The sequence below is a fragment of the Epinephelus moara genome, chromosome 16, assembly GCF_006386435.1.
Source record: "Epinephelus moara isolate mb chromosome 16, YSFRI_EMoa_1.0, whole genome shotgun sequence".
NCBI classification, from domain to species: domain Eukaryota; kingdom Metazoa; phylum Chordata; class Actinopteri; order Perciformes; family Serranidae; genus Epinephelus; species Epinephelus moara.
Genome location: NC_065521.1, coordinates 16299879 through 16308889, shown reverse-complemented (window position 1 = coordinate 16308889; position 9011 = coordinate 16299879). Strand labels below are relative to the sequence as shown.

The window sequence follows — 9011 nt, the reverse complement described above, 5'->3', positions numbered from 1 at the left end:
ATAATCCAAGTGAGAAAATAAATTATTAGTTGTTATTAGCCATCACTATTACACATACCCATGTCCATTGCAAACAATATGGCACCAAGGAAACAGGCAGCAAAAAATAGGGAAAGCACGGTAGAAAAGTTGGATGATCTTCTTTAATAAATAGCCACAGGTTACATTAATGATGTAATGAATTACTGACTGAAATGATAAATGGATTTAACCATTGAACAAACATGACTCTCTCATTTTACCTCTCTAGCTGTCCCATTTTACCTGAACATATCATTGGAGTGAGGTAGGGGTTTGTTTGAAGGTCCAAAATTTCTGAATTATTTTACTTAGTAAAATATTTTCTTTATAGAAATATAATGATCCACAGCAAGCTCTAAAAATAACACTTATGGAAGTCTCCAGAATTTTAGGTGGTTTTCTTGGTAATCTACCAACAAGTGTCCCACATTACCTCACCCTACAGTTACAACACATCTGCAACTTACCTTGTGAATGTTACTGAGGTTGCCCCTCATGACAATTATTGCATTTCTGTTGGCAGGGTACCTAGACTGTATATCCTTATTTATATAGCCTACAGTTTATATTAGGGTAAGATGGGGGTAAGATGCCCCCACCCCCTTAATTCATTTCCTGACCAATATATGGCACTCTATCTACTCTCAACACATGTACTGGCTATGCACCAGCACCACTCACTCCTGACTGGTGCGGAATGGTGACAGAAAGCGCCACAGTGGTTGCCTGCCGCCCAGCATTGCTCTAGCTATGCTCTAGTGAATTGTGACATTTCATCTGAATTGCTGCATTCCTAAGCCACCAGAACTGTTGTAGGATAAACTGATCTAATTTTGTGTCACTGAAAAATAGTGATCTATGTATTTATAATACGTTACACATAGAAATATTTGATATACATATGATGATGGGGGATTTGTGGGGAGAATCATTCAATTTATTTTGAAAGAAAAAAAGATTTTTCTCCTTTTAAGTAAAAATGTAAAGTTGGATCCTTGAGGCAGGAAGCCCCCCTTAGAAAAGCCCCTTGGGCACCCTGCCTCAAAACATTATCTAGTTTGATTATCCATCTTATCTTTCTTGCTATATATGTAACGTTATATGTGACTTTATATGACTCATATATAATAGTAGAAGTGCAATATTGTGGTTTTGACAGCTTAATAGCATTATGTGCTAGCTAGTTAGCAATCATTAGCATTGCTAACTATGTAGCATTAGCCAAGATTTTAAGCAAGTTTGCTGAAGGAAGACATCCTGGAATGCCTGGAATGAAGGCTCAAAGACTTTTAGATAATCAATAAATGGGTCAGGGTTTGGATTTAAGTGAGTTTCATTTTGTCAGTTTTGAGCTCAGGGCTTCTTGTCCCAACAAAGACGCCCCTTTACGTTACAAGATTTTCCTATTGAAATATTTGTTTTAATTTTACAGATAGTTTACTTCATTCTTAAGGGGGCATCTTCCCCCATCTCACCTGACTTTACAGAATTTCAAAATCAAATTTTAAAAAAAAAAGTGTTTTCTTTTTCAAGTAGGCCTGTCACCACCTTAAACCCGTTTACTTTGAACACATCAGTTTTCAGCATCTTTTTGTTTCGTGGCAGCTGCGTCAAGTTGAAACAATTATCACCGGAAACGCAGCCATTAGACGTTATAAAATAAAAGCATTTAAAAAAAAAAAAAAAAAAATCTGGCTAAAGATGCATATTTATGACCAACTTTCTCTTTGAATCAAAAATACTTAAACATTTTCAGAGCAACTGTTACGATAGAAATAGTGTGAACGTCCGCTAAACCATAGCTAAACTTAGGTTTTATTTTGAAGGTCTCTGCCTGTATCGCGTTGTTCTGTCGGGTTAGCTTGACACTGCGCATTGTTGCTAGCAGCCACGTCTCATAGTCAGGTGCACAGATATGGGTAGATAGGTCATAGTTTGTGCATGGGTGTCGTGTCATTTACCACCTCCCCATGTTACGGAATATGGCTGACAGCAATGCTGGCTTTGTTTCCACTCCGCTGCTTCTCATGTTACCCCAAAAAAACAACGGCTAGCTAACGTCGGTGTCCAACTTCCTCTTTTATAACCCTCGCTGCTAGTTACTGTATTTCTCAAGTTGAAGCATCCAGAATCAAAGAGAGGTAAGATTTTTGTACGTCTTGAGTTTGCGTGTGAGTGCTGGCAAGTTGACAGAACTTGAAATCTCGTTTGCAGGTAGCGTTATATTGTTTGCTTGGCACTTGGGAACAAAGCTCAGCGTCAACGTTGAGCTCACTCGGCTGTTCACAGCAGGTCTGTGTGAGAGGATGTTCATGTTTGGGTCACCTGTTCCCCTCGGTCTTTATTTCAGCTACATGCTCAGTTTGGAGGCTCAAACCACTGTTTCCTTTCAGATGAGGAGCTCTGCTGGTGTAGCAATGTTAATGTGAATTAAGAATACCAAATAGTGTTTAAAACAAGATGTTTGCAGTGTGTAATATTCAATAAACCAGTGATAAATACAGTAGAGAGTATGTAACAACACACAACAAACTGTCTGGAGTATGAATGTCAAGTAATAGGGAGTGATTAGAAAATATGCATCAGGTAATTGTATGTAAAATACATGTATCTGATATTTTAAAAGCTGTGCCAAGTGGATGGACAACCTCTAAACCTGCATGTGACAGTATGATACAAAAATGTGATCTTTACTGGTGCATTGCAAAAGGATGATCTTTTTCTTCTGTTTACCTTTTGTCTCTCACCTGACTTTCCAGCTGCTGCAGCAGAAGACGGGGACTCCAGGACTTAAAGCATTCCCAGCATTTACTGCAAGACTGAAAGACTGAGCGACTGATCACTAGCTGGACCAATCAGAAGATGGACTAACCATCAAAACTCTCATCAACCCCCTTCTCTTCTCACCCACCTGTAGGGGCCCTGGGGGCCCTCAGGCAACAGGCGCAATGCCGGGCGGCAGGCATCCACTGTGGCGCTTTCTGTCACCATTCCGCACCAGCCAGGAGCGAGTGGTGCTGGCCCGCAGTGAGAGCCTGCCAGGGGAGCAGGTGCTAAAGATCACAGTCACGGAGACGACAGTGATCGAGGCAGAGTCAGGCGTGTGGAACTGGCGCTCCATGGCCTACCTGGGTCTCTGGTACTTCTTCAGCTTCTGCACCCTATTCCTGAACAAGTACATCCTGTCACTGCTGGAGGGGGAGCCCAGCATGCTGGGTAAAAAAAAGGAATAATATACCTCTGATTCTACTAACAGTAAAACTAAGTGGACTTAAAAAGGACTTAAACTTTGATTAGTAATATCTTATAGAACTGTACTGGTGGCTTTCAGGTTAAGCCCTTTATATATTGCATATGTATTTAATGTTACTGCTGAGTAGTGGTATGATAGTGGAATTTCTAACTTTTACAATACCTTGAAAATATTGATATCCAATACCAATTTTGATACACTGGGAAAAGATTGACATTAAGGGCATAAAATTAAATGTTCTTAAAAAATAAATATAAGAAGGCTATAAAATGACAACAACTTTTCTTGGCTTGGAGCAGACAACAGCAGAATATCTGTAAATCATAAATATTGTAAATATTAGCAATAAATCAATACTTTTTTTTACATTAAAGAAAATAATAAACTTCTAGTGCACATGCTCAAAAGCCTCTGAGATTGTCACACATTCAAAAATGCAATAAAGTGCAAGAAAAAAACAACACCATGCTGCAAAGGCCTGTATACAACCACAGCAAGTAAGATGAGTCATGAGAGGATGGCACTGTGATTGTAGGAGGCGAGTGTACGGGGGCACTGCAGTGGTGTGTCTGCGAGAGTGCGAGAAAATATTATCGACAGTATTGACACTGCAGAAAATGAGTGTTAAACCTGTCTCAAATATGTATTCATAAATTGATGTTTTTGACAGCACCACTGCTGAGCATTTCCAAAGCATGCCATGAATCTTAAGACTGACCTCCTGTCTTCCAGGCATGAAAAACAACTTGCGTGAATATGTAACTTGCTTAAGATAGTTACTCCATACCCATGAGCAGCCTTTATTTGCTTTCTTTAAGCTACACGACATGTTGAGACAACTTTGAGAAAAGTCTGCTGATGCATTCAGGGACACCGGTATGTGGCAGGCAGTTCTTGGCATTCCAAACATTTTAGTGCAAGGAACAGTTTAAATAACCTGATTCACAACGACCACGCTAGCTTGTTGAATTTCATTTAAAAAGTATTTTTCCAGTAATACATTTGTCTTTTGTTCAATATTTTTTAAAGTACGTTATATTACATTGGATGATAATGTAAATTTGATGAAAAGATCAAATAATTAATCACTGGCTGTGTCTAAAACATGCAAAAACTAGAGCAGGGCCTGAACTGACGTAGTTTGTAAAACCAGTTATGGTTACGCCTATATTAGTCCAGCTGTGAAAAAACAAGGCCATGATAAATATAATGTCTTCTTCCATTTGCTCCCCAGGTGCCATTCAGATGCTCTCCACCACCGTCATAGGCTTCCTAAAGATGTTTGTGCCCTGTTGCCTGTACCAGCACAAGTCCAGAACTGAGTACCCCCCCAACTTCATCATGATCATGCTGTTTGTTGGACTCATGAGGTGGGTCCCCTCTCTTTTCAGTCAGTAATCACCAGTTACAGAATAATGACTAGTAGCCTCTGAGGAAGTAGCACAGACTTGAGAAGAGATTTACAAATACTGATGCAACACCAGCAGTGGCATAATCTTTGTCTGTATCTGTCAGGTTCACCACAGTGGTTTTGGGCTTGGTGAGCCTGAAGAATGTGGCAGTGTCTTTTGCAGAGACAGTGAAGAGCTCAGCACCCATCTTCACCGTCATCATGTCCAGACTGATCCTCGGAGAGTACACAGGTAGACTCTGACTACGTTTACATGCACTAAATATTCTGTTTTCCACTAAGCTGGTTACATAGCTAACAAAAATGAATATTTTACTAATGTTCCTGTTAACATGCAGCCATGGGTACTGACCTGATGTGTTGTTTAACAAGTCAGAATATGGAAAAGTGGTACGGCTTGAGCTGCTTGTGCCACTTTGCTGCATCAGAAAAAGCATTTTTTTCAAAGTTTTCCACCTGTAGTGGACTTGAACTGTGTGAATACGGCCTCCATCTTGTATTCCTTCAGCCACCTTCTTGAAACGGTCGGCACTGTGATATTTGTGCATATCCAAAAACCTCTTGATGTCCAAGTTTTTCATAATGTTTAAAAGTAGGTGTGTTACTTTCAACCAGAAATGTGGGCTTTTTTCTTTTGGTCATGCACCTTTACTCCAGCCTTACAAACTGTTGACTAGTTGGTTTGTGTAAAATGCATCCATGATGACACACAGAGCTGACCATAAACAGTCAAAAGGCTATGTGTCACCCAAACCCAACTGACACACATATGCGCTGAATAAATGTCCAAATAATGGCCCTAAAACCTGAATAATATTGGCATACCTCATATGTCCTAATCGGAAAATGCTACAATAGAACACTGTCATATTCAGAATGACAGTAGAATATCACTGTGCATGTAAACAAAGTCATTGATGTTTTGATGTAAGAGGGGTCGGAGTGTAAAATGTCAGCATAACAGGGCTGTAGGAGTCACTAAATGTCTTCTCTTCTAATGGAGAGTTGAACACTTCTTCTCAGGATTTTGTTGACAGTATGAAAGATACAGTAAAACACCATCCATATTCTTGAATGAATCAAAATACACTAAAAGCATGTAAAAACAGGTGAAAGACCTGTTAAAGACTGCTTCTGTACAGGGTCCTCTGATGCTTCAAGTCGGAGCATCAAGGTTTATCCAAAGATTAATACTTTGGCTGACTTGTAAAACAGCAAAGCTTACAAAGAGGATCTACTAAGTAAACTTAAATTTGCTTTTGTTGGTATTAGTGTATGAAATGTGATTCTACCAGTAGAACTGCCACAGAGGAATCAAATCAAAGGGTTTTATAATGAAGTGCGGCGTCTCGTTTCATTTGGCATGCCCTTTATTTCTCCAACCTGCAGGACTGTGGGTAAACATGTCCCTGTTCCCCGTCATGGCTGGCCTGGCCCTCTGCACAGCCACGGAGATCAGCTTCAACATGCTCGGCTTCTCCGCCGCTCTCTCCACCAACATCATGGACTGGTACTGCGGCACTCACCACAGCTATCCCACAGCAGTGGGATGCTCGATTTAACCCTTTATCTCTGATCTCAGTTTGCAGAATGTATTCTCCAAGAAACTGCTGAGTGGAGACACGTACAAGTTCAGGTAAGAGACTGCAAACCCACAGATTTATAACCGTAAAATTAAAGATTTTTGTGACATCAAAGGCTTGTTAATAAAACTCTGACTTATTTCAGCCCACCAGAACTGCAGTTTTACACCAGTGCAGCGGCAGTCATTATGCTTATACCTGCCTGGGTGTTCCTCTTGGTAGGTAAACACATAATTGCCACAGTTAATGTTGTATTGACATTTTGTTACAGTTAGGCAAGTGTATGTACAGTATGTTCTGTTCCCAATGTCTGATATAAGAAGCAGTAGGACTCTACAGATGTGAGGCAGTGCCGCAGCAATATTTACTTAAGCATTGTGTGCTGATGTGTTGACAGTTTGTTCATTCAAAATACAGGATGCGGCAGGACTGAAGGTTAAGGTTGAGGCACCAGTTATGATGATGATGTAGACAGTTGTCGTGCTATGTCTCCATGCCTACAGGACATCCCAACGATCGGGAAGAGTGGGCGAAGCTTCAACTTCAGTCAAGACATCATCCTGTTGCTGCTTTTCGATGGTGTCCTGTTCCACCTGCAGAGTGTTACTGCCTATGCTCTCATGGGACGGATTTCCCCAGTTACCTTCAGGTAGGAGACAGACACAAAACCTATTTTTTGACCACGTGATACCACGTCTGGCTACTTATGTCAGCGCTCATTACTTGTGTCCTGACTGGCTTATACCAGCTGCAGGTTTTGGTTTTCTGATGCAGCTGATGTTGAAGATATTTATACACGCTGTTGGCCACTTTATTGGGTACACCTGACCGAATATGATCCCTTTTATCCACAATAAAGTACAGGGTTCTAGGTAAGATTTATCAAGATGCTGGAAATGGCACGTGCTTATGAGATAACAACATGCTTTGCACGCATGCTGCAAATCCTCAATTTATCATCTTAAAGGCCAATTTTACACATCAAAGTAAACTGTTTGTGGTCAGGTTGCATTGTGGGTAATGTAGGTGCCAAGTGTTGCCAAGCAAGAAGAGTTAGTGTAATAGAAAATCAGATAACTCTGGTAGGATTGCAATGCTTAAGTGGTGTGGCACTCCTTTAAATGTGCTCTGTTGGACTCATATCAGCAAAATCTTAAGTCCATCTGACTACACTGAAATCTCTGTCAACATGTTGAAATGATGAGTACATCATGACTTGACACATTACCTGGTCAACAACAAAGCTTACGTACAGTATGTTGTGACATTTAAATCATGCTCAGTTAGCATTAGCCTAATGCGTGCCAAGAATTCAGTGCCAACACCGTTACACCGCTGACATTGGTTCTGTGTGCCCTGAGCCTAATTCTTACCATGACACACAGATGAACATAATGCCATTTGGGTTAAATTATGAATGGCTGTCAGTAGAGGATGAAAAGACGTAATGAAGGGTGGCTACTTCACTGCAAACCTCTAGGTGTGCTCATATGATATCAGCCAATGTTGCAACGTATTGTGTTATCAAGCTGTTTAGTTATCTGAATCACACATGCCACAAAAGCAACTGTCAACAACAACATATTTCGGTGGGTGCACAATGAATGGAAACACACAGATAATTGTACATGGCACAAAGTAACTGGTCTGCGGTTACAGGTAGACCAGGGCTATTCAATTACAGAGTCAATTGGGCTGGATTTTAAAACCAGAAAATGTCAGCCAAAACATTAAAACCACTGACAGGTGAGGTGAATACCATTGAGCTTTTTTTTTTTTTTTTACAATGCAGTGTTTTGCTGAGAAACCTTTGGTTCTGGCATTCATGTGGATACCACCTGACACGCTCCACCCACCCAAACATCGTTGCAGACCAAGTACACCCCCGAGCAACGGCACTCCACAAAGGCAGTGGCCCCTTCCACAGCAGGACAATGTTCCATGCCACACCGTAAAAGCTGCTTAGTAATGGCCTGAGGAAAGTGGACAAAGAGGTCAAGACATCGACCTGGCCTCCAAATTCCCGGATACCAACTTGGTTGAGTATTCGTGGTACATGCCGGTACAGCAGAGACACCAGCGAACCACGGTGGGGCCTCCTTGAATCAGACTTGGCTCTGACTTGTCCAGACGTGGACACAGGACCTCTGGGGGTCTCCAGTGGTGTCTGGCACCAGGGCGTTGGCAGAGGATCCTTTGAGTCCTGTGGGTTACGAGGTGGGGTACCAGCACATCCCACAGATGCTCGATCGAAATGGGATATGGGGAATTTGGAGGCCAGGTTAACACCTTGAAGTCTTTGTCACATTCCTTGGGTCATTCCTGAACAGATTTTGGGGCGTGGCATGGAGCATTGTCCACCAATCCCTGCCTTGGACACTTAGAGGTTGCCTCTGGGCCACATGTGGCCTGCGAGCCGCCAATTGAAGAGGCCTAGTATAGACCCAGAATGCACAAAGTAGCAGGCTTGTGCAGTGTTTCCCATTAATTAGCGAAACTATGGTGGCCCGCCATAGTTTAATTTGACCCGCCATAGTTTCTAAATAAAAGATTTAGGCTGCCGAAAGTATTGACTTCTCATGATATAAATAGTATCTCGAACGCCGTAGCGTTTTGTGCCGATGTGCTCAGGCTGTCAGATCCAGCGCTCGACAGTGCGAGCGTTTCACTCGACTAAAAATACGTGTGTGTGAACTGTAAAAAATATTTAGGGGCACATGTGCGCATTAAAAAAATCAGCCGA

The 9011-nt window shown here is 41.5% G+C and overlaps 1 protein-coding gene across 2 annotated transcripts in view; it reads left to right on the top strand.

Annotated features, from left to right (window-relative positions):
- Nucleotides 1–1886: 1886 nt before the first annotated feature.
- The window catches only part of LOC126403057 (solute carrier family 35 member E2A-like), an 11598-nt gene continuing 4473 nt past the window's right edge, over nucleotides 1887–9011 (top strand). The window contains exons 1-9 of one of the 2 annotated variants that reach the window (XR_007571282.1): nucleotides 1887–2162; nucleotides 2781–3237; nucleotides 4509–4644; nucleotides 4790–4917; nucleotides 6075–6195; nucleotides 6268–6321; nucleotides 6414–6486; nucleotides 6772–6917; nucleotides 8061–8485. Coding sequence is in view for 1 of the 2 variants with exons in the window: in XM_050065468.1 (XP_049921425.1) it covers nucleotides 2970–3237; nucleotides 4509–4644; nucleotides 4790–4917; nucleotides 6075–6195; nucleotides 6268–6321; nucleotides 6414–6486; nucleotides 6772–6917 (926 nt within the window). In the remaining variant the exon portion in view is untranslated. The remainder of the gene's footprint in view (nucleotides 2163–2780; nucleotides 3238–4508; nucleotides 4645–4789; nucleotides 4918–6074; nucleotides 6196–6267; nucleotides 6322–6413; nucleotides 6487–6771; nucleotides 6918–8060; nucleotides 8486–9011) is intronic. The other variant, XM_050065468.1, reaches the window with a different exon arrangement.